At 35.7% G+C, this 26,993-nt stretch overlaps 1 protein-coding gene across 8 annotated transcripts in view; it reads right to left on the bottom strand.

Moving 5' to 3' along the window:
• Positions 1 to 26,993, bottom strand: part of CNKSR2 (connector enhancer of kinase suppressor of Ras 2) — a 278,229-nt gene that overhangs the window by 149,038 nt on the left and 102,198 nt on the right. For all 8 annotated transcript variants that reach the window (XM_047764937.1, XM_047764938.1, XM_047764939.1 and 5 more), the window contains exons 5-6: positions 20,252 to 20,293; positions 3,158 to 3,277 (exon numbers count right to left, since the gene is read on the bottom strand). In XM_047764937.1, the coding sequence (XP_047620893.1) occupies positions 3,158 to 3,277; positions 20,252 to 20,293 (162 nt within the window). The remainder of the gene's footprint in view (positions 1 to 3,157; positions 3,278 to 20,251; positions 20,294 to 26,993) is intronic.

The following is a 26,993-nucleotide window of genomic DNA, read 5'->3' as shown; positions in this document are numbered from 1 at the left end:
CTCCAAGGATGCCCTCCAAGCCCTTTCCTCTTTATTCAACCCATCTCTTGACTATGATCTAGTTTTGATATGTTCCAATAGCTCTCATTTCCCTTCCTTTAACTTTCTGCTAATTATTGTTGTTTAAAAGCATTTTAGAAGCTAGATTGATATATTTTACCCATTACTAAGCACATTTCCCACCATTCCTTAATAATGCTTAGGAGTTTCAAAACTAAGAAATCCTGGGAGATACAACTAATTAGGTAGAAAGCTGATGAACAATCTATTCAGTTTATCAACGCAAGAACAAAGCTGTTACCTTTTACCTATGAGAGATGTTCTGTTTTGAAAAATGCAGAAGACCTTCTGCAGATATTTTAAGCTGATTAAACTTCATTAAAGCTTGGTATTCCTCACTGCATTCTATTTCTTTCCTTAATTTAGACCCTTCCTATGGCTAAACACATGCTAGATGTTATCAAAATCCTTAAATCTATTTCAAATGCGACCAAAGTTACTTAAAAGTGGCTGATTTTTAAAATAACTTAAGTCATATAAAATTTCTATTTAGTCATCTCTCCTTTAACATGAATCACAAGAAACAGTTTCATACTTCACTCTTTTTATTAATATTGAACATGTTAGCTTTTTCTTTTCCTATTTTCGAAATATTTTCCCAGTGAAGGGCTGCTGATTGTCCTTTAAAATGGATTTCTCTAGGTAGTTACGGTTTTATTTTTTATTTTTTTATTTTTTTTTGTCTTTTTTGTTGTTGTTGTTGCTATTTCTTGGGCCGCTCCCGCGGCATATGGAGGTTCCCAGGCTAGGGGTCCAATCGGAGCTGTAGCCACCGGCCTACGCCAGAGCCACAGCAACGCCAGATCCGAGCCGCGTCTGCAACCTACACCACAGCTCACGGCAACGCCGGATCGTTAACCCGCTGAGCAAGGGCAGGGACCGAACCCGCCAACCTCATGGTTCCTAGTCGGATTCGTTAACCACTGCGCCACGACGGGAACTCCTAGGTAGTTACGGTTTTAAAGTCATCTTCCTAAACTTCTCATACCCTCCCCTTTAGCAATTCCAAGTTTAAATGTGGGATAATGGAACAAGCTTTGTTAGTTGTGCCTCATTTGGATTTACCTGGATTTAACCTCTGCCTCTATTGTATATTACCTCTATGTCATAGAGGGCAAAGTGTGATACCATTTTCTCATTTGCAAAATGAGAATTAATAGCTACTCTACAGGCATAAGGTAGGTACTCACTTCTTTTCTTTTCTCTTCCAGCTCTTTTCCAGAGTATATGAATCTAGTTCTTAGCATTTTAAATTCATGACTAGTCCAAAGAGCAGACCCAGTTCTATGTTCTTAAAATTAAAAAATAAAAGACCTTTCTAAGGCTGCACTTTCACTGAAAAAAATCAGTATTTTATCAAGCCCATTAATGAGCACTGTGCAGAATCACTTCACATGGTTATTTTCCCCCATTATATCAGCGGAAATTAGAGGGAGAAAAACACGCTCTTTTCTCAGAACAATACTATCCTTAGAAGTGCAAAGTAATAGAGCTAGAGGGAGCTTTAAAGAGGATCTAGCCCATCCCTTCATGACTCCAATATTCTACAAATGAAATTATCAAGGCCAAGGAAGTTAAATATACTCCCTCATCCTCCCCCCAGATCACAGTCACAGCTATATTTTATATAAGTGATTTGTTTCCAGGTTTTCCGACTGCTAGACTATAACATAATACAGTATTAGTTCACAATTTCCCACTCTGCAAATCATGCTTAGAGAGCTTTCTTTCCCTCAGAACTACTGAAAGGGGAGAGATAGAAAGGAAAATCTTTAATACTACAAGTAGAAAGATGCTTTAAACAAAATTGGACTTTGTAAAGGTAATCAAAAAGAACAGTAAGAATTTAAAATCATAAAGATTACTTCATATGATTTTGCAAACATTACAGATATAAATTTTAAACTGATCAAAGTTAGATATAACACTTATGCTTATAATGATAACATACTTTGGCTTTGTCTGAGATGCTGATTTCCATCTTCTCAGGAAAACACGAATAAAAGCCGCAAAAACATGAGGAGCTACGGTTACCCAAAAGTAATTTGCTAATTATCAGGAAAAAAGCCACTCTATAGGATAGATGGCTTCGAACCAAGAAATCACTGGTGACCAATGAAGGCTTTGCCTTCAGAAACAGTTTTACACACACACACACACACACACACACACACACACACACACTTGAAGAAAAGCCACATAAAAAGTTAAAATGTGCGGAGATCTTTAAGAATATATTATCTGAATTAAATTGTTAACACTTGTTTCCAAGATTTCTGTTTTCTAAAATATCATTAAAGGTATCCTTGGAAAATTCACCAATGGGGGGAAGTAGAAACACTGCAGCACCAAATTAACATGTAATAGTTGTGTAGTAGGTAAGATAGTCTCCAGCCAGTTTCTTGTTTTTTGTCTCTACCTCATTCATATTATATGCTTCCTTTCTAGAGGCTTATTAAAGAAAAAGCTTTCTTTTGGGTTAACATTTAGAACCAATGCAATTTTTTGATCATGTGAAAAAAATATAGAAGATGATAATCTTTATTACGACATAATAAAAAATACATCTCATAGATGTTGGCCTAGTTTTAGCAATAACCACTTGGTCGCTCATCCTTGAAAGAAAGAGTAGATACGAGTTATAAAAAATATAGGATTTGTTTAGCTTATACAACTTAAGGGAAGAGAGATATATAAAAACTGGAACAAAAGCAAAATAAACAAAACATTCATTTCCATAAGCAGGTTAACACTGTGGTTCTTTTTATAAAACTCTTAACTTAAACTTCATTTAAACCTAAAGAACTTTGGTAGGGGGTAAAAATGTAACTAAAGCTAATTTATTTACCGAAGTAAATAGGCTGATTCAAAAATCACCATTTACAATTCTCTTCCATTTTTCTTTATAAAATTTCTTATCATGACTAATTCCAACCACCTTAAATTCTCTAGGGCAAAAACAAACAAACAAACAAACCCCACAAAACCTTGCAAAGTCTGTTAAAATTCATGGATTCTCATATCCAGAAGCTGCTTTGCCCACATCATTCGCTGTCTACTGACGGACAGTGGCTTTGATAAACATAGTATCTCTTACCAGCCCTTCACTTGGTTTGATGTTTGCCAGCTGAATTACTTCAAGGTGGGCTGACTGGGAAACCAGAGGATCTGATGACAGGGATATAATGTGGTCACAGACCCCAGAAAGAGTTTTACACTGAAAGTAAAAAAAAAAAATTATAGTAAACACATTTCGTAAGTAACATATAAATCACATTTTACTATAACATTTTTTTACAAGGAAAAATAAAAGAAACAGTAGAAGAAATAGGTGGCATTTTATTCTGTAAAATCTGTATTAAAAAAGTATTCAGGTTAAAGCACACACACACACAATATACATATATTCTAAATTATGGAGAGAAGAACTATACATCAAAATATTCAAGAAAGTTATGGTTATGTCTTGTTTCTACTATTTAATTCTTCAGACCTAAAATAAAATAATTATTTCTAAGTGATCTTAATAACATGAGAACTTCTTGATAACAACCAATGGACTGAAGTGAATTCAATAGTTTCAAAAGCCTTGATGGTGGGGTTCCCTGGTGGCTCAGCAGGTTATGGATCCAGCATAGTCACTGAAGCGGCTTGGGTCACTGCTGTGGCATAGGCTTGATCCCTGAAACTTTCACATGCCACGGGCACAGCCAAACAAACGAACAAAAGACCTTGATTTTTTTTTTTTCATGATCAGAAAAGTTTTAAAAAATCCATCCAAAGTCCAGAGAAGACAAATCTCTCAAATCCTTCCTGGTGAACGCCTCCTTATTTATCTAGACTCTCCTGCTCAAGGTTACCTCTGTATAAAGTTTCTCTCCTCCTCCAGACAAAGTCTGGCACTTTCTCAAACCTGCTTTGTCAATGTCCTATGAACAGTCTAAAATGGTATGATAACACCATCCTGAAGCCCTCTAAAGCAGGGATCATGTCTTTCTCATCTGATTTCTATTCTTCCCCTTGCCTGGTAGACAGATCCTAGAACATACAAGGCATTCAATAAATACAAGTTGAATAAACTGAAGAGCAAATAAGCTTTAACGACTGGTAGAGTGGCTTGACTGAGCACAGAAAGCTAGTGCTTTTGTTAGGATAAATCTATTAAAACTGAATAATGTATTTAAAATATATATGACATCCATAATGGTATGGCTAAAACCTGTACATGGTAAAATCATGAAGAAATTATAACATAAGTGAATGAAAGTGTTCAAAAGTGTTCTGGCCCTTGGATGCTTCACAGACTCTCACTCTACTTACTAAAGTCTGATCAGCGTCGTCCATCACTTGAAGTTGTTTTATTTTATTTTTAATTTTTTGTTTTTACAGCAGCTGCCAAGCAAAGCGCTAGCTGGAAGCCAATTTCTCAGAAATACGGAACTCTACAGGGCCAGCCTCATGGGCTTGTGACCTGTACAGTCCCACAAGGACCTGCATTTAGTATTACACTCTGTGTGTGCCATTTTGGAATTTGGGGGCTCTAAGGATGCTTTCATTTTGCGCTGGGTTTCACATATCATGTAGTGCATCCTGGGACCTCAGTCTGCGTGTATGTATATGTGTGTGTGTTTTACTTCCTCTTAAAAATATTAATTAGCAGCTTCGGGAGGAAGGACAGAATGGCAGCACTTAACATACAAAAGCTGGCTATAGTTCAAATTGTTGCTATTTGACAGGAAAAAAAAACAATTTGGGGCAGATATAAATCTTTTACCTCTTCCTTTCCTTACGCAGTTTTACTTTTCATTCTTTTTTTCCCTATCTCATTGTTAATTCTGAAGGGTTTCTATAGAGGATACTTGGATTGCATGATAATCTGAAAGCTAGTAAATCAGTATGCTAAAAATAACACTTTCTGGTTTCTACAAATTAATGCATATTTCAAAAGAGTTCAAAGTATAAATAAATAGCAAGGTAATGGAGATATAAAAATGGCTCAACAGATGTGCATTACAATACTCAGGGTCTCATATAACACACTAGTAATAAGCAAGAGGAGCTCTCATTCATTCAAGTTTTGGAAGCACTTAGAAGTGGAGTAGAAGGAGGAAAGGCAGAAATATTAGACTGTAGATGTTTTTACAAAAAAGGAAATATGAATTAAATCCACCGTATTAAGTTGCAAATCATTTTTTCAGATTTCTCAAGTAATTTTGTTTGCCAAATGCCTGCTATGCACTAGGTCCACCAGGAATATGAAAGATGAGCAAAACAGTGCCTTTACCAGCAAAGCTATCAGGATTTTATAGATTAAAGATCTTGGAAAAAAAATAATAGAAAGACTTAGAAAAGAAATTCCACTAGAATCTTGCTGCCTGTTTTGGGGATAATGTACTAGAACCTTTACACTGTAGCATTCGGCACTTGGCTAAATAAGCCAATTAGAAGGGGTATAAAATGGCCTGGCTTTACATGCTAATTCTAAGCTCATTACTGCATCATACATCAAGCCATTCAGGAAACCACATTAAGTGCACTACAGCAAAGTTCCAGAGAAGTTATTTATTTTTATTTTAATTAAATTATTTACTAACTTATTTACTGGATTGGAAATAGGGTTTAGAACTTCTTTTCCTTTTTATACAATTTTTTTAAAGGTGGCTTTCCATTTATAGTTATTACAGAATATTGCACAACATATCCTTGAGCCTATCTTTTTCCCAATGGTCTGTACCTCCCACTACCCTTACACTGTCCTGCACTAACTGGTAACCACTGGTTTGTTCTCTGTGAGTCTGCTTCTTTTTTTATTATATTCACTAGTGTGAATGAAAAAATGTTGCCTGTCATATCAGTAAAGAATGCTGAAGTGATCAAACCAACAGCCACCCCCACCCCCCTACCATGGGGACCATGGGGAGTCCTGAGGGAACTTGGGAAGGAGCCAAGGGCTACCCACTGTCAAGCCCTCAGACACTGCAGCTACTCCCCAAAGGTGTACCCTGAGGGGACTCAGGATGGGAAAGAACTGGATACTGGTCCTAGGTAGCCAAGGTGCACATCAAAAAACTGATTTCATTAAGCTCAGACTTCCCATACATAGAAAAGCGCTAAATTCTTTAACCTGAGCCATCTGGCTTTCTTTAATCAATTGCAATCCTTTGCTCCTCCAACTACCACATCTTTGTTGCAAAACCTTCTATATACCCCGGTTCGTCCCTTACCTCTTTGGCACTGAGAGGCTTGAGTCCTCAGAAAGTCTGCCAAATAAAACATAATTCTCAACTTTTAGTTTGTGTGTTTTTCCAGGCAACATTAGTTTGCTGTCTTTTTAGGTTCCACATATAAGTGGTATGCAGTATTTAACTTGCTCTGTCAGGCTTACTTCACTTAGTATAATGCCCTCCATGTTTTTGTAAAATGTAAATTTTCTGGAGTTTCTGTTGTGGCTCAGCGGTTAACGAACCCAACTAGCATCCAGGAGGACTCGGGTTTGAACTCTGGCCTCGCTCAGTGGGTTAAGGATGTGTGCGTGTTGCCGTGAGCTGTGGTGCAAGTCACAGACGCGGCTCGGTTCCCGCGTCGCTGTGGCTCTGGCATAGGCCTGAGGCTACAGCTCCGACTGGACTCCTAGCCTGGGAACCTCCATATGCCACAGGTGCAGCCCTAAAAAGACAAAAAAAGATGAAAAAGAAAAGTAATTTTTTTCATCTAATGAAATCGTGATATTACGTTGTTATTTTAAAACACAGTATTATATATTATATAATAATAACATTATAATATAATATATAACATTGAATAGCATATCCTAGAAAAAGAAAATTATAATATAGCAAGAAAAATACTTTATTACTATAAGTTAACAACAATATTGCAGAGCATCTACCATTGTCCGGCACAGCACTAAAACTTCATTACTACATGTATCCTTATAACAACTTGCTGAAATAAGCAGTTAATAGCCAGTTTAGCAGATGAGAAAGCAAGGCTACATAAATAGATCAAGATCATTTCCTTGGCAAAAGAAGCATTTAACTTTTTAGTCATGGTGCTTACCATCTCTTACTTCAGTCCATAAATCTCCATTTGTTTTTGATCAATTTCATTTTGTATTGTTTAAAATCTGTCAATATTAAATGAGTATTATATAACATGTTTAAACTACACAGTATAATGAAACACAAGGTGAGCCTGCAAGTGTTTTTGTAGTTTAGAATTCAGTTTAGATAAGGACTAGGAGGTCTGAGACTAAAAGACACAACTCTCTGAAAAAACCTACAGCAATTTTAGTAGCAAAAGGACAGCTCTATTCTAGCTAGAAGATGACTGGTAACCACTTGTATAAAAGAGAATTCTGCTATTTTTGCAACATTTATACAAAAGGATTTTAAGTTCTATTTATCTTCAGTTCTACAAACGAGGAAATTTTTGAATTTTAAATTAAAGCTTAGTAAATAATATGACTTTGGTAAAGCTAAAAGGAACAAAAAAAGGCAATGAGGATTATAACTGACCCTCTGAATTCTATCATAAACTACCCAAGATGGCAACAAAGGATTAGTGACTGAATAGCAGTTAATAGAGCTAGCTGTGACTTAAGAAACTTCTAAAACAGAAGCATGCTGGACTTATTGGTATTGTGATTTTTTTTTCCTCTCCAGTTGTTTATATTTCAACTATGAATTAATATAATTAATATTGCATATTCTCAGGAAGAAATAAGTTTTCATACTCTGTTCTATATACATATTATATTTTACATAGGTTTGCATACATGTGTATGGCCGGTTAATCCAAGTCTAAAGTTCTTAAGGGAAAAAAAGATCTGAACATAGCATGTTTATTATAAAATAATGGTTTTAAAACAGTCGTTTAAACATTATAGGCACTGTGGAGATTGGAAAAACAGCGACACTACATTAATATACTAATCAATAATAGACAGCATCATTTCATTATCTCTGAATAGTATTCTTTCATTAGCACTGAATTTAACAAACACTTTGTGTCTGTGTGTCTTCTTAGGACCTCACTTGTGGCATATAGAAGTTCTCAAGCTGGGGGTCAAATGGGAGCTGCTGCTGCTGGCCTACATCACAGCCACGGCAACCCGGAATCCAAGTCGTGTCTGTGACCTACACCACAGCTCACCACAACACCGGATCCCCAACCCACTGAGCAGGGCCAGGGATTGAAACGTCCTCATGAATACTAGTCAGGTTCATTTCTGCTGAGCCACAAGAAGAACTCCCTCAAACACTTTTTAGATTAATAAGTTTTAGCTATTGTATTTTAAAAAGAAGTGCACAAAGTGTTCTAAATTCAAAAAATAGTGAAAAGCTATGGAGGTAGGACAAAGTCTTATGCTGAGCAGACATGATTAAGCTAAAGTATTTTTATTTATATTTTCCTAAATAAGTGGAATACTGGTTAGTTATTGTTAAGTATATTGAAAGAAATGAAGGGAAATATCTTTGGATTAAAAAATCAAAAATTCATCTGACACAGAAAAGATCTTCAGGTACATAAACTTAACAAAACGTTTTACAGAAGGAAATTTCTACTTTTGGCATATACAAATATAAAAGGGACAAGAGTATAAAAGCAAGATAAACTGAGGAAACAATAAACAGATGACTATACATTTTAAGATGGCAAGAATGATGTGAAAGCTACAATTTAAGTACAGCTTAAACAATTCATGTTTAATATCAATAACATGGAAAATAGTAACTAAAGTTTAATTTTGATAAACAGCATATGCAGCTTAAACTAGTTATTGCTATAAATATTATTTCAAATAAAATAGTCAAGGACAGAGCATGTTTTTATTTTATTGTTTGGTTTAATCTATTAGTATAATTCAGTATTATAAATCATGCAACTGTGCCAATTTAGGATGACATTTGTACTGTATTTGGTGAACAATAGAGGTTTCGTTTTTATAAAATATTACATTTATTCTAATAGTAAATAGTGAGAGCTCTAAATTATATAAGCCTCTTTCACAAATACGGTATTCATAGTACTTGCCAGATCTCTACTGAGCTAGCAATTTTGTACTTCTAATTATAATGGTTCCCTAACAAGACCCAGGAATGAACAATCACAGGTAAATTTGAAAGAGTAAAATTCACAAATATAATTTATTTATTTATTTATTTAAACTCACAATTGGTTTTATTTGACAAGCAAAAAATGAATAAGTCTGTTGTTCAATCCTGCTATGACTATTCTTATTTATTTTTTAGTTGTGGCATACATTAGGTATGGGTTTAGGTCTAAATAGTGATTGTCCTTAGCTGATTGATAGCAGTCATGATTCAGAAAGTAAAAATAACAATTCCCCATTCAGCCAGCTCATTTAAGGCTTAGCTTCTTGTTTGTCAGATTAGTTATTTTTTTTAATCATTTTGGTTCTTAGTATCTTTTCTGTCTAAGACTGAGATTAGTCAGCTTTGTGTGTGTGCATGTAGATTAGCAGCTCATCATGATGGCGCTTGACATGCCTTATAAATTGATGGCTTGTATTTATGTATGTTTGCTATTTGGGTCACAAAGCTAAACATGTTTTTTCCTCTGTCCTGAGACTATGTAATGATGCAATCTTACTTAAAATTGGGTGTAAACACTGGTTTATTTTGCTTACTTATGCTAACTTAGAAAATATCTATGCTGTATATGAATTAACATACATGGACATACTCATTTTTTCCCACTACAACCCATAAGTAAGCTTCAGGTCTTGGAATTTCCTAGAAAGTTCCATGTAGCCCATAGTATGAAGAAAGTAGAGGGGGAAAAAAGTCTAATCTCTTCTTTCCAGGTGGGAAAATTGGACCATAGCAAGAATCCGCAACATTCCCATGATCATGCAAAACATTAAACAAGACATAATAAACATTTTCCTGGTCCTTGAGACTTGTTCCAAACATTGGACATTACAGAGTATCTTCCTTTTTTTTTTATTTTTTTATTTTCCCACTGTAGAGCAAGGGGGTCAGGTTATCCTTACATGTATACATTACAATTACATTTTTCCCCCAGCCTTTCTTCTGTTGCAACATGAGTATCTAGACAAAGTTCTCAATGCTATTCAGCAGGATCTCCTTGTAAATCTATTCTAAGTTGTGTCTGATAAGCCCAAGCTCCCGATCCCTCCCACTCCCTCCCCCTCCCATCAGGCAGCCACAAGTCTCTTCTCCAAGTCCATGATTTTCTTTTCTGAGGAGATGTTCATTTGTGCTGGATATTAGATTCCAGTTATAAGTGATATCATATGGTATTTGTCTTTGTCTTTCTGGCTCATTTCACTCAGTATGAGATTCTCTAGCTCCATCCATGTTGGTGCAAATGGCATGATGTCATTCTTTTTTATGGCTGAGTAGTATTCCTTGTGTATATATACCACTTCTTCCGAATCCAATCATCTGTCGATGGACATTTGGGTTGTTTCCATGTCCTGGCTATTGTGACTAGTGCTGCAATGAACATGCGGGTGCATGTGTCTCTTTTAAGTCGAGTTTTGTCCGGATAGATGCCCAAGAGTGGGATTGTGGGGTCATATGGAAGCTCTATGTATAGATTTCTAAGGTATCTCCAAACTGTTCTCCATAGTGGCTGTACCAGTTTACATTCCCACCAACAGTGCAGGAGGGTTCCCTTTTCTCCACAGCCCCTCCAGCACTTGTTATTTGTGGATTTATTAATGATGGCCATTCTGACTGGTGTGAGGTGATATCTCATGGTAGTTTTGATTTGCATTTCTCTTATAACCAGCGATGTTGAGCATTTTTTCATGTGTTTGTTGGCCATCTGTGTATCTTCTTTGGAGAACAGTCTATTCAGGTCTTTTGCCCATTTTTCCATTGATTGATTGGCTTTTTTGCTGTTGGGTTGTATAAGTTGTTGATATATTCTAGAGATTAAGCTCTTGTCGGTTGCATCATTTGAAACTATTTTCTCCCATTCTGTAAGTTGTCTTTTTGTTTTCTTTTGGGTTTCCTTTGCTGTGCAAAAGCTTTTCAGTTTGATGAGGTCCCATGGGTTTATTTTTGCTCTAATTTCTGTTGCTTCGGGAGACGGACCTGAGAAAATATTCATGATGTTGATGTCAGAGAGTGTTTTGCCTATGTTTTCTTCTAGGAGTTTGATGGTGTCCTGTCGTATATTTAAGTCTTTCAGCCATTTGGAGTTTATTTTTGTGCATGGTGTGAGGGTGTGTTCTAGTTTCATTGCTTTGCACGCAGCTGTCCAGGTTTCCCAGCAATGCTTGCTGAATAGACTGTCTTTTTCCCATTTTAGGTTCTTGCCTCCCTTGTCAAAGACGAATTGACCATAGGTGTCAGGGTTTCTTTCCGGGTTCTCTATTCTGTTCCATTGGTCTGTCTGTCTGTTTTGATACCAGTACCACACTGTTTTGATGACTGTGGCTTTGTAGTATTTCTTGAAGTCTGGGAGAGTGATGCCTCCTGCTTGGTTTTTGTTTCTCAGGATTGCTTTGGCGATTCTGGGTCTTTTGTGGTTCCATATAAATGTTTGGATTGTTTGTTCTAGTTCTGTGAAAAATGTCATGGGTCATTTGATAGGGATTGCATTGAATCTGTAGATTGCTTTGGGTAGTATGGCCATTTTTACAATATTGATTTTCCCAATCCAGGAACATGGAATATCTTTCCATTTCTTTACATCTTCTTTGATTTCTTTGATTAAAGTTTTATAGTTCTCGGCATATAGGTCCTTTACCTCTTTGGTCAGGTGTATTCCGAGGTATTTGATTTTGTGAGGTGCAATGTTATAAAGTATTGTATTTTTGTATTCCTTTTCTAATATTTCATTGTTGGTATACAGAAATGCAACTGACTTCTGAATGTTAATCTTATATCCTGCTACTTTGCTGAATTTATGAATCAGTTCAAGTAGTTTTTGGGTTGAGTCCTTAGGGTTTTCTATGTATAGTATCATGTCATCTGCGTACAGTGACAGTTTGATCTCTTCTCTTCCTATATGGATGCCTTTGATTTCTTTTGTTTGTCTAATTGCTGTGGCTAGGACTTCCAAAACTATGTTGAAGAGCAGTGGTGAGAGTGGGCATCCCTGTCTTGTTCCAGATTTGAGTGAGAAGGCTTTCAGTTTTTCCCCATTGAGAATTATATTTGCTGTGGGTTTCTCATAAATGGCTTTGATCATATTCAGGAATGTTCCCTCTATACCCACTTTGGCGAGGGTCTTGATCATGAATGGATGTTGGACTTTGTCAAATGCTTTTTCTGCGTCTATTGAGATGATCCTATGATTTTTGACTTTTTTTTTTGTTAATGTGGTGTATGATGCTGATTGATTTGCGTATGTTGAACCATCCTTGTGACCCTGGGATGAACCCTACCTGGTCATGGTGTATAATTTTTTTGATATGTTGTTGGATTCGGTTGGCTAAGATTTTGTTGAGAATTTTTGCATCTATATTCATCAATGATATTGGGCGATAGTTTTCTTTTTTGGTGGTATCTCTGCCTGGTTTTGGAATGAGGGTGATGGTGGCATCATAGAATGTCTTTGGGAGTATTCCTTCTTCTTCAACCTTTTGAAAGAGTTTCAGGAGGATGGGCACCAATTCCTCTCTATATGTTTGATAAAATTCACCTGTGAAGCTATCTGGTCCTGGACTTTTATTTGTAGGGAGTGATTTTATGACCTCTTCAATTTCATTTCTAGTGATCGGTCTGTTCAGTTGGTCTGTTTCTACTTGATTCAGTTTTGGCAGGCTGTAAGATTCTAGAAAATTGTCCATTTCTTCCAGATTGTCAAACTTGTTGCCGTATAGTTGTTCATAGTATTCTCTTATGGTTTTTTGTATTTCTGCTGTATCCATTGTGATTTCTCCTTTTTCATTTATAATTTTGGTTATTTGGGTTCTTTCTCTCCTCTTTTTAGTGAGTCTGGCCAGGGGTTTGTCAATTTTGTTCACCTTTTCAAAGAACCAGCTCTTGGTTTTATTAATTTTCTCTATTTTTTTTTGAGTCTCTATTTTATTGATTTCTTCTTTGATCTTTATAATTTCCTTCCTTCTGCTGACTTTAGGCCTTTTTTGTTCTTCTTTTTCTAATTCATTTAGGTGGAGGGTTAAGTTGTCCATTTGGGATCTTTCTTCTTTTTTGAGAAAGGCCTGTATTGCTATAAATTTCCCTCTGAGCACTGCTTTCGCAGCATCCCATAGATTTTGAGCGGTTGTGTCTTCATTATCATTTGTTTCAAGGTAGTTTTTAATCACAAATATAATTTAAATTGATATTAACGAGTATTAATCTACATACATAATCCCAAACACAGGAACAATTTCTTGCTCATATGAGTGAGAACGGAATGAGAAACAATTTTTTTTTTCTTTTCTTTTTTTTTTTTTTTTTGGTTGTTGTTGTTGTTGTTGCTAGGCATCTGGAGGTTCCCAGGCTAGGGGTTGAATCGGAGCTGTAGCCACCGGCCTACGCCAGAGCCACAGCAACGTGGGATCCGAGCCGCGTCTGCAACCTACACCACAGCTCACGGCAACGCCGGATCGTTAACCCACCGAGCAAGGGCAGGGACCGAACCCGCAACCTCATGGTTCCTAGTCGGATTCATTAACCACTGTGCCACGACGGAAACTCCTGAGAAACAATTTTTTAAACTTAAAAAACTAACACAATAGGAGAAAACTTCAGTTTTAAAACAATGTAAAAATTATATTTGTATACAGCAAAGATTAAGGGTTTCAAACAGCTTTAGAAAGCAACTGTGTTTGCAAATAAATAAGTAATATGAACAAGGCCTAGAAAATTCTACAGTCCCTTGAGGTTTCAAACTCTGAATAGTGGGGAAAAAACAAAAAAAAAAACCAAAAAATTTGCAAAAGGGAAAGAAACTACCACTACCACTGACTGCCTCATTAAGCCATTCATTCATTCAACAGTCACTGAGTATCTCCTACATGATTCAAATGCCACTGCTATGCTCAAAGATTTTACAACCTGGGACAGCGTTTCCAGTGATGTATTTGGCTTTGTCCTTAACATCACTGACATTAACCATGCTGTCCTTGTGTTCCTGATGATGGAAAAGAAATAATAATACTTTAAAATAATAATTATCTAAGAATGATGAACTCAGTACCAAACAGTGAGGGAACTTCAGTCCCAAAAATGTGCAGCTACTGTGAGGAGCAAGAAGTGGACTCATGACACATCCAACCTACTTACAACAATCTTTCTGAGACACCCTGGTCTGAATTAAAGTTTGGACAAGAGCCTCTGCCACTCCTATGATTTCTGATAGGGAAAGAGTCATATGGAAACCAGAAATGGATCGGGGAAAACCTCCATTCTATGTGTCTGCTCTCTCAGGGGCAGGAAACAGAGCCAGGCAGGCTTGCAGGGAGTCCCCAGGCAGATGAAAGGAGTATTCATTAGAGGAAACACTCCCGTCAGGCTCAAGATTAACAAGGGTCTGGACATGTTGGTGGCTCAAGTAAGATGTAGGTTATTAGGAAGATGATATCAGATTAAAAGAGCAGGAGTGAAGCCGTTCTTTATAAATGGATGAGCTTCTAGAAAATCCAGGCACTACATGTATAGCTTATGGGCAAACAGGGAACAAAGAACAGACCTGTGAGTAATGTCTTTACTTAGAGCAGAGAAATTCAAAGTTGCCATATGTGATTTTATGGAGAAAAGAGCTAATTACATTGTACCAGTTATTAATTTATTGGCTCCTGAGCTCCAAATTCACCCTTCAGTGCTTGCTCTCTGCTAATGGGCAGGACTCTTTAAGTGTTTGTTTTACAGCAAGCATAATGTTAATTTTGTGTCAGTAGGGGGTGCTAGAGGGAACTGCAGGGGAAGGAAGCTTCTCTTTCTTCTGTGCAATGTTTTGCTTTTTCTTGCTCTTGCTACATGCTCCATCAATGACACGTGTGTGAGGGCATCCAAGATGCCCAGAATATGTAGTCCCTCAGTGGCTTCACAGCTTCACTCTGGGCTCAGTGACCACAGTCCTGTGGCCCTCCCAGCCTCACACCCATAGCAGCACACTACTCTCTCTGAGGGCCCTCTTACCAGCATCACTTGCCTATATTCTGGAAAGTTGTTTTCTGCTTGCCTGGACAAGCTCTGGTTTAGGAAACCCAGTGAAGTTGCAACCCTACTGCTCCAATGAATTCTGACCCTCAGTGGGAAGGGTGTCCACCTACAAGCTGTCTTTCCTTGGGTGCTCTCCCCTAGTCCTATGGTATGTTAGTGAGTCTCTTTACATCTGCATAGGTACTCTTCTATCACAGTTTAATAATTATTTAGATTAAACTTCCCTTAAATTACTGGGTTATTTCTGCAAACAAACAAAAAACCATAATGTCTTTATCACATAAAGAATGGCCTTAGATTAAGACAGTCCTTCAAATTATCTCTTTATGTGGCCATATTGTTTCAGGTTTTTTTTTTCTGTCTTTTTAGGGGTGCACCCATGGCATATGGAGGTTCCCAGACTAGGGGTCAAATCGGAGCTGTAGCCGCTAGCCTACGCCACAGCCACAGTCACAGCAACGCAGGACTCAAGCCGCATCTGCGACCTATACCACAGCTCATGGCAGTGCCATATCCTTAACCCACTGAGCAAGGCCAGGGATTGAACCTGCATCCTCATGGATACTAACTAGTCAGATTCCTTTCTGCTGAGCCACGATGGGAACTCGTGGCCATATTGTTTTTCACTGATTCTGTGAGTTAGTCACCAAAGAATTACAGCATTTAGACCTTTGAAGTCACAGATATTCCAATGCCCCACCTTAATCAGAGAGGCTAATTTAGTTTGTTAATAGCTAGTAAGTGCTGGAATGGGGTTAGGACATGAAATCTTTTTAACTCAGATTGCTGCTCTTTCTGATACATTACTCTGCCTCACTTGACTCCATAACTAAAACAAATTTTCTGAAAACAAGGATTGTACACTCAGAGTCAATCTGAATACAAAAGGATTTTACAATGCATAGTGTGTTCAGCAAACGTGATGTTAGCAAAAACATCCATAAATATACCAACTTACATACTGTCTATCCACATCATGAGACACACTAAGATACACATGTACACTTTTTTTTTCCTCTTTGGTCCCAGAAAAGATAAACATATTCTAACTCCATCATATTCTACCTGGATTTCTTCATTCCTGCATGGGACATCAGTTGTGGAGAAGCTAATTTACAGTTAAAACAATTTATAAGGCAATAAAGCATTAAAGTACCAAAACCTGAAGATAATCTAATCTTCGAGAAATCAATGCCTATTCCAGTAATAGCGTTGGTGTAAAGGGGACCAAGACAGGAGGGTCACATTAACTTTCACTATAAAGAGGCAGCTGAATGCTTTCCATCTATAAAACTCAGTATTAGAATTCATGTTTTAAGGAGACTGATGAATATCTGTATGTCCAAATGCTACAGTTATCATACAGTGTCAACTACACAAAAACATTCAGTTTGCAGTGGCCCAAGACCACAGCTCTAAGAGAAGAATTTGTAATTGGCAAAGCTGCCTTTTCATAGCATCAGGGAGCTTCTGAAGTCCAATATATAATTATTTTCATAAAGTCATTAGAGTACCACTGTTTTCAAGACATTTCTAAAAATAAACTATTAATACAATAACTTTTATTTTATTATGGGTAATGCTGCTGTCTTAGTACTTACATCCTCAAGATTTTGGGATATTATAAGAGGGAAACTATGCTTACTTACATAAATAAAATGATATAGATGGTGGGGCAAAGTCTAAAATGAGCTTTTTATTTTCTCTTCCAGGCTCTTCTCTTAACCTAACTGTTGGTTCTATTCAGTTTCAGCCAATTTCTAGTCTAGAGAACAGAGAAGGCAGAATAATCTCAGCCCAAATGGAGCTTAGGAGTAAAGAACTCATACATTTAAAGAAAGGAAAAACTTACACACAAAATGTTCATGAAATAAAACAAATAGTTAAAAAGGTAAAACAAGCCTAATTCATTATCAAACCTAAATAAGTAATGAAAAAAATAGCTTGGAAAGAAAAGAGAGGAGAGAGAAGACAGAGCATTCATGAAAATGCCCTGTAAACTGTAAAGTACTATACAATGAAAATATAATGTTAACATTAAAATAATAAAATAGATCTTACTCCACTGTCTGTTCCATTATATTTAATGGCAAATTACAAGGAAACCCAAGCGGTCCAGTCTCTTTTGATCCATTCTCATATTTCATGTTATTAGACATCTCTGTCTACTACTGCAATCAACAAACCCTCTTTTCTACCCAGCTTTTTGTTCTTCAGAGTCTACTATTTTCTCATTTTAAGCATGAACAACTCTCTCCAATTTTAAAGATAAGAAAGGTAAATAGGAAATCTAGCTTAAGGATTGTCCAAGTCACTTTTGATCATTGCACTATATGGAGCATAAAACTATCCATTCAGTCCTTTTCTATCACAACTTTCCTATCCTGGAATTCAGCTTTTGTTGAATTTGTTGTGTTTCATTTATTTGGTAAACTTATTCAAGAACACTTTTCAAAATGGTCCTTTACTCATCTTGCTGAAAATATCTTTTGGTTGCTTTCACTCATGAATGATAATTTAGTTAGATATAAAGTTTTGCTTCAAAGGTTTATGGATTTTGTTCCATTGTCTTCTGGCAGTTATGGTTTCAGAGTAAATATGTAAATACACTATAAAGTAAACCTCTCATCTCTCTCTTCCCGCTGGTTGAATGACTTTAAGTTGCTTCTTGCAATAGAAGCTATAAAATGTTACCAGAAAACATCTCGAAATTATTCTTTCCCACAGATTTTTTTTGACTTTGAGTAATCCAAATTTGCCAACTTCTACTTTTAGTTGTTTCCTATTACTTTCTTCCTTAGAAACTAAAATTAATTGAGGTGGATTAACCATAATCGAGTCTCTGTAGCTATTATCTTCTCATTTTTTTGTCTTTTCATTAATTTACTAAATATCTAAACATCATTAAAGTTTATCTTGTGTCTCACTGTTTCAATTTCCTGCAATATTCAGTCTGCTTTTTGCTGCTTTCAGCCTGGTTTAATTTCTTTTTCCATGTTCTTAGTTTTAGAGACTATTTTTTGAGTTCATGTTACAAATTCAGTTTATAGTGGCATTACCTTCTTTATAGTATAGTAGTGTATAATAATACAAACAATGTTCTTTTGGTTCTTGTTGAGAACATTAAATAGATGTTCTTAATACACTTACTTCATGGGAAAAATTTTCTTCGAATCTATGATAGAATACTTCCTTTTGTCCTTCCCATTCTTTTTCTTTATTCATCTTTAAATAGAGATCTCTGTCAAGAGAAGACACACCTCCCAACTTTGCTGAGCTATCTGTTTGCCCAGGTACTGAAAAACACTCTGATGCTTGCATTGTCTGTGTAATTCCTAGGATATAGCAGATTTTCAAAACTGGTAAGTTCTCTTTCCTCTTGACAAGTGTCTCCCCTATCTTCCAGACTAAATAAAGATTTAGGGGCTGGGTGTGGTCTGAGGTGATGTTTCAGTGCATATGTCAAGCTACTATAATCTCTACTCAGTTGCCTCAGTATACATATTCATTTTACGTATTAAGAACAAAGTCTCTTACAAATATGGAACCATGTGTTGTATACTTGGAACTAACATAATTTTATATATAAATATTATCTCAATAAAAAATTAATTGCTAAAATTTACCTTAAAAAAGCAAAATCTGAAAAAAGTAAAATCACTTGACTAAGGTCACTAAGATAGAAAGTAATAGAACTTAAGATTCAAACAGTTTTTTTGACTCCCAAGTATTTTTACTTCTATATCACAAGAAACCTAGAAAGATACCTTTCTGAACATTTTATTTTAAAGAGAGTATTCCACTGTAAACTATGCTTAAAACATAAATAAATAGATAAATAAACAAAAATAAAGTATTCCAACATCACATAGCAAGGGATTTGTATACTGTTTTACTATTTTTTAAAAATAATTCTTATGAGAAAAGTAATACACAAGCATACAACCTTTTAGTGAAGGCTGTTCCATCTTTGCATAAAAGGCCAGGAAGGGAAATGGAATGCTAACATGAAAATACAAGCGCTTTCTGAGTTGAATTGATTGGTTAATGCCATCCACTGCCTCAAAAACCATTGGACAAGATAATTTAAACTCTTCCTAGCTGAAATGCAAAACTGCCAAAGCAAACGTATTGCATTCATTTCTAAACTTCTTCAGTGTTATTTATGTTGTCAGTCATTTCTTTTTTTTTTTTTTAATTATTATTTCTTGGGCCGCTCCCACGGCATATGGAGGTTCCCAGGCTAGGGGTCGAATCGGAGCTGTAGCTGCCAGCCTATGCCAGAGCCACAGCAACACGGGATCCCAGCCACGTCTGCAACCTACACCACAGCTCATGGCAATGCCGGGGTCGTTAACCCACTGAGTAAGGGCAGGGATCGAACCCGCAACCTCATGGTTCCTAGTCGGATTCGTTAACCACTGCGCCACAACGGGAACTCCCATGTCAGTCATTTCTAATAGAGATGAAATTTTTAGGTCAGATGAGCATCAACCAAGAAATGGATTTATAAAGAAAAACGGCAAACTGTTCATTAAGAAGGAAGAAAATAATTTTCTACAAAGTATATGTACTAACATGCAATATTTCTATTAATGAAGTGCATGCAAAGTCATTAATTGATTCAACAAATATTGCCAAGTTAAAATTTGGAAGGTTGTTTGGTGAGTATAGAATCAGAGTAAAGGCAGTTTATTTTGTGAAGTACTTCATCCAAATAACAATAGAGGTAAATTATCTCTGTTATAAAACCAAATACTTCTCTCTGATCTCTTTTTGCCACACATGAACAATGAAAAATTCTTATTTCAGTCTCTTTTCTCTAGATTCTTTCTTATTGCATTTCAACCTTGCTACATACTACAATCTTAAAATACTGTATCATGTTTTTCTATAAAATTACAACAGAATGGTTATAACTAATATAACCTGCTATGTTTTGATTCTTCTGTACTTTTCCCATACAATATACAGGGCTCACTATTTTATAGGCGGTAGCTTTTTACTTAATAACTATTTAAATAATGGAATATATATTTTATAATGATGATGAAAATAAATCCAAGTATACTTACCACGTGAAGAATTTTATTCTCTGTTTCATATACGGTACAATCCTTTAAAAAATAAGGAAACATATACATTAGTTTTGGAAAATCAAGCATTCCTATTAAAATACTTTCTTAGGAATTGTACTACAATTTGAAAGTCTTGAAAACTCAAGCAAATACAGCAATAAGAATGGGAAAAAACCCTGAATGCTATACACCAATATATTCACAGAGGTTAGCTCTGATGGTCAGTTATGAGGATGATTTTATTTTTGCTTAGCTGTTTTTTCTAATTTTACTAACTTTAAACACACATACTAAAGGACAATATACATTAAGTACATGTAAAAACAAATATTGGAAAAATTATTATAAACATTTCCTGTCCAAAACTTTACATGTGATAAATACTTTTTGTTGAAATATTTCCAACATTTCAAATAGTGATTTATTATAGATTGGAACATTAAGGAAAATACTAGTATTTATTTTTTTTATTTTTTTGTCTTTTTAGGCCCACACCTGCATATGGAGGTTCCCAGGCTAGGGGTTCAACGGGAGCTGTAGCTGCCAGTCTACACAACAACGTGGGATCTGAGCCGTGTCTGCGACCTACACCACAGCTCATGGCAACACCAGATCCTTAACCCACTGAGCGAGGCCAGGGATCGAACCTGCAACCTCATGGTTCCTAGTTGGATTCGTTTCCCCTGCACAATGACGGGAACTCCAGTATTTATTTTAATAGTCATATCAAAAATCTCAAAAATCCTGGGGGTCCTGTGGCGGCTCAGCAGAAAAACGAACCTATGAGGACACAGGTTGGATCCCTGGCCTCACTCAGTGGGTTAAGGATCTGGCGTTGCCACAAGCTGTGGTATAGGTTCCAGATGTGGCTTGGATCCTTCGTTGCTGTGGCTATGGTGCAGGCCGGCAGCTATATCTCTGATTGGACCCCTAGCTTGGGACCCTCCATATGCCGCAGGTGCGGCCCTAAAGAGCAAAAGAAAAAAAAAATCTCAAAAATATTTCACTACCAACTATTAAATATACTTTATATTACACATTTAAAATTGACACACGCTACTAATAAATATCAAGTATATATAGTTCTTGCCTAAATTTGAGTCCCTGACAGTACAAAAACTTGTTTTAAAAAATTCACCACTGTCCTTTACCTGAAATTGCCAGACTCTCAATAAGCAGTAATACAGCAAAGTGATCTTTACTTAGAAACTTTGTGTTTGTACAGTTGTGTTTTCTCAAGGAATTTATAAAATGGGCATGATACTAGTAGTAATCCAATATGGATGTGTGAGAATCAAATGAGAAAATGAAATAAATGGCTTAGCACAGTATCTGGCATAGAATAAATGACAAATACATTTTAACTATGAATTATTTTTGCTTTGCATCATTATTTTAAAATTTTAAATGAATTACATTTACCTCAAAATATAAAGTTAACTAATTGTTATTTGGCCATCTAATCTTGAAAAAAATAAGCATATTCCACAGTAGTGTACTTTTCAAGGAATAAGAGTCACTCATTTTTTTCCCTGAATTTAATTTTAACAATAAGGAATCTTTTTCAACATAGCTTTTGATAATGCCATTTCACCACAATACTTTGTCAGGAGAAGTATGTATTATTATCAGGGCAAAATTTTTTAAGTTACATTTGGTCTAATTCATTTCACAAACTAATAGAAATACTTAAGGATTGGGCCATGCTGCTCTGAATGGGTCTGGTTCAAAAGGTGAAATTTCTAACAAACAGAATTATATCTATGTCTATATACTTATATAAAGTCAAGTCACTAAGTAAGTATGAACTATGTGTACAAAGGATCCAAGGTGTAGATAAAACATTTATATTTGGAAAGTGCATTTGTACTTACACCTGAATTTGGACAAGTCGAATTTTACAAAATTAACTTCAAATACCATTACACTGGGAAGAGATGATCTGGAAAAAGCTTGGAAGTTGCCCAATTTCCCCATGCTGCCTCTATAGCTTGCTTCAGTGCTAAGGATGAAAGTTTCATTAACTATCTACCTTCCTAGAATCAGAAGATATGATTAAATGTCCAAATTTCAAAGGGATTCTTTCTCAAAGAAATAGTAAATACGGCTAAATGTATATCCTGCTAGTGATAATCACACAGAGTAACTATTTTGACTCTTTAAAATATACTTTACTTGCACATCCCTAGTATCAAAAAAAAAACTGTTAAACAACATCTTATACTATTTTCAGTAACCACATTGATTACCGCTTTGTTGAAACAGTTGCATGTATTTTATAGGATGAAGCAACTGAACCATTACGTGATTACACCATTCTATCACTTTTGGTGACATTGATAAGCAATTTTAGAATGAGACGAAGCAGAAAACATCTATAAGAGGTTAAATAAAAGCCTTAGAGCCTCTTAATGTATTATGTATGTATATATGTATGAATGCTTTAGCTCTGTCCACTGAAAAAGCATAGAAACAGTAGTAGTAATAAATAAACTCCCCACAACTGGTAGTCTTCAAATACCATTTCCCAGGCCTTCTTGGAAAATGGTCTAGTAATAAATAAACTCCCCACAACTGGTGGTCTTCAAATACCATTTCCCAGGCCTTCTTGGAAAATGGCTAATGTTAGATTTGGGACACGAATTGCACAAGAGGAGCTTGGATTATACTGTGACACAAAATAGAAAGAAGCTATGAAAGACTCTGAGGATTGTGTCAGTAGGACTCAGAACTCATCATGAAGAGACTGTTGCTGGCCAGAGATGGAGCAATTTTAGCATGTAAAAGGATAAATACAATGGATGGAAACAGTAAATATTAGTAATATTAAATATACTACTATGATTGAAGCTAAATTTTAAATACACTAAATATATTCATGTATTTGGTAATACTTTAATAACACTGAATATAGTAAACTAACTGGAGAATGTACTTTTTCTCTTGATCCAGCTAGTACTGTACTAGGGATATAAAGATAAATAAAACATGGCTTAAAGAAGTACAGTTGAAGGAGAAAGGTATTAACACAAATAAGTTAAAATATATAGAATTCTACAATCTTCATGCAGTTTTAAGTTTCAATAACCTTAGAAGCATAAATGCCACAAAATTACATAAATCAATGTATGAAAGGTCAATTGCTTAAAATTTTTAAATATTCATATATTTCTTACCAAAATTCAACATGACCACTGTGTTGTGCTCCACATTATATAAGTCAAATTTCAAACTTTGTAAAACTTTCATCAACTCCTGCTCCTCAAAGACCAAAAGCATTACATTTGTAAACCTGGCCTTAGTAGTATTCAAAGAATGAGGTACTGATGCATATTTAACAATTGTGAGATGACTCCACAAGACAAATTCTAAGAGAGCTACATCAAGTAACTGAGTTGCCTGAGTGTTTCCATGGGTCTAAAAAACTCTCTCACACACAAATACTAAAATTAAAAACTTACTATATAAAATAGAACTAAATGATTAAAGAACTTTAATGAAAAATTCAAAAGATGTTTGTGTAAGTTTGTAGCATATTTACACATGAGAAGTTATTAAAGCTTAACTATGCACTAAGACTTCTGGGACGCTGATAATTACTGTAATAAAGGCAGGAACATACGGCTGGGAAAGCAGAGAAGGAAACAACTAACTTTGTCTTAGAAAAAATCAAGAAAGGTGGCTCTTAATCGGCTCTTGGAAAAAGTAGGTCCTTAGGCAGAGAAAATAAAGGTTCAGCAAAAGCAGGGAAAGTACACTCAAATACAGTTAAGCTACCACAGTAATTTTCAGATTTCAATTCTGTACATATTTAAGAACCACTCAGAGAGTGGGTTAAAATGAAGATCCCAGGCCCATGTCCAGAAATAGAGATTCAGCAGATGCAGAGTGAGGGGTCAAGATGAAAGATAATATTTTGAGTAAGACTTATTCTATTCTATAGGATATCATGTGATAAAACACCAAACCAAATCAAAACAAAAATGATCAAATATATAGAAGCCAAAAAAAGTAAAATGATTTAAAAAAAAATATCTGCTGTCATAACTCTAAACAACTCTCAGCATCTTTGGAGCAGTAAGGAATAGCAAAAGGACAGATGTGAAGATGTTAAAAAAGCGCTTCAAAATCATAAAATATGGGGAAGGAAAGGAAGAAAATCTAGACTTTTTTTTTTTTTTTTTTTTTTTTTAGAATGTGCTTGAGCCTACAAGACTATCAGGCTAAAGCAAGCAGATACAGGAAGGAGTTAACATACTTGAAAAGCAGGACAACCACAAATCAAAACCAAACATTACATTCACAAAAACTAAAAAGGACACAAGCATAAAATGAAAAGAAATCATCTAACCAAAAAAAAAAGGAACAAAGGAGAAACATAGAATCAACTGGAAAACAAGGTTTAAAATGGCAATAAATACATATTTATCAATAATCACCTTAATTGCAATGGACTGAATGCTCCAATCAAAAGACAAAGAGTGGCAGATTGGATAAAAAAGCAAGAGCCTACAATATGCTGTATACAAGAGACTTGTCTTGGGGCAAAGGACACACATAGATTGAAAGTGAAGGGATAGAAAAAGATATTTCATGAGAATGGAAAAGACAGGAAAGCAGGATTTCCAATACTCATATCAGAAAAAACAGACTTTAGGAATTCCCATCGTGGCTCAGTGGTTAACGAATCTGACTAGGAACCATGAGGTTGCGGTTTGATCCCTGGCCTTGCTCAGTGGGTTGTGGATCCCGCATTGCTGTGGCTCTGGCGTAGGCCAGTGGCTACAGCTGCGATTTGACTCTTAGCTGGTGAACCTCCATATGCCGAGGGAGTGGCCCAAGAAATGGCAAAAAGACGAAAAAAAAAAAAAAAGAAGAAAAAAAGAAAAAAGAGACTTTAAAATGAAGGGCATAAGAAAGACAAAGAAGGACACTATTTAATGATAAAAGGATCCATTCAAGAAGAGGATATTACAATCGTCAATATTTATGCCCCAAATACAGGAGCACCCATATACATACAACAAATATTAACAGGCATAAAAGGAGAAACTAATGAGGATACAATAATAGTAGGAGATTTTAACACCTCACTCACACCAATGGACAGATCCTCTAGAAGGAAAATCAAGGCAACAGAGATAGTAAATGAAACAAAAGAAAATGTTAATCGTAACTGACATTTTCAGGATGTTACATCCAAAAAAAAAAAAAATCAGAATATACATTCTTTTCAAGGGCACACAGAACATTCTGAAAGACTGACCACACACTGGGGCAGAAAACTAACATCAACAAATTTAAGAGTATAGAAATTATTAGAAGTCTCCTCTCTGACCAAAATGGCATGAAACTAGAAATCAACTGCAGGAAAAGAAATGAGAAAAAACTGACTACATGGAGACTAAACAACATGCTACTAAAAAACCCATGGGTCAATGAGGAAATCAAAAGGGAAATTAAAAAATACCTTGAGACAAATGATAATGAATGCACAACCATTCAATATCTATGGGATGCCATGAAAGCAGTGCTTAGAGGGAAGTTCATAGCAATACAGGCCTTCCTCAGAAAATAAGAAAAATCTCAAATCAACAACTTAACCTACCACCTAAAAGAATCAGAAAAAGGACAAACAAAACCAAAAGTCAGCAGAAGGAAGGAAATCATAAAGATGAGAATGTAAATCAATAAAATAGAGATTCAAAAAACAATAGAAAAAAATCAATAAAGCCAAGAGCTGGTTCTTTGAAAGGGTAAAAAAAAAAAAAAAATTGACAAACCTCTGGCCAGGCTCACCAAGAAGAGGAGAGAAAGAATTCAAATAAACAAAACATGAAAAAGGAGAAATCACAATGGATACAGCAGAAACACAAAAAACCCTAAGAGAATAGTATGAACAATAGAATGTCAACAAATTTGACAACCTAGAAGAAAAGGACAACCTTCAAGAGACATACAGCCCAAGAAAAATGAATTAAGAAGAAACAGATCAACTGAACAGACTGATCACTAGAAATGCAATTGAATATGTCATAAAAACACTTCCTACAAAAGAGGTCTAGGACCAGATGACTTCACAGGCGAATTCTAACAAACATTCAAAAAGGAATTTATACCCATCCTCCTTAAACTTTTCCAAAAGGTTGAAGAGGAAGGAACACTCCCAAAGACATTCTATGACATCACCATCACCCTAATACCAAAACCAGGCAAAGATTCTACCAAAAAAGAAAATTATAGGCCAATGTCTTTGATGAATATAGACACAAAAATTCTCATAAAATTTTAGCCAACTGAATCCAGCAAAATATAGAAAAGATCATACACCACGACCAAGTGGGATTCATCCCAGGTTCACAAGGATGGTTCAACATAGGCAAATCAATCAACGTCATACACCACATTAACAAAAGAAAAGTCAAAAACCACATGATCACCTCAATAGATGTAGAAAAAGCATTTGACAAAGTCCAACGTCCCTTCATGATCAAAACTCTCACCAAAGTGGGTATAGAGGGAACATACCCTAACATAGTAAAAGCCATCTATGATAAATCCACAGTAAATACAATACTCAATGGAGAAAAGCTGAAAGCCTTCCCACTAACATCTGGAACAAGACAAGGATGCCCACTCTCACCACTGTTATTCAACATAGTACTGGAAATCCTTGTTACAGCAATCAGACAAACAAAAGAAATAAAAGGCATCCAAATAGGAAGAGAAGAGGTAAAAT

This window comes from Phacochoerus africanus, chromosome X, assembly GCF_016906955.1.
Source record: "Phacochoerus africanus isolate WHEZ1 chromosome X, ROS_Pafr_v1, whole genome shotgun sequence".
Taxonomy (NCBI): domain Eukaryota; kingdom Metazoa; phylum Chordata; class Mammalia; order Artiodactyla; family Suidae; genus Phacochoerus; species Phacochoerus africanus.
The sequence above is the reverse complement of the archived record's forward strand: the minus strand, read 5'-3'. Positions and strand labels throughout refer to the sequence as shown.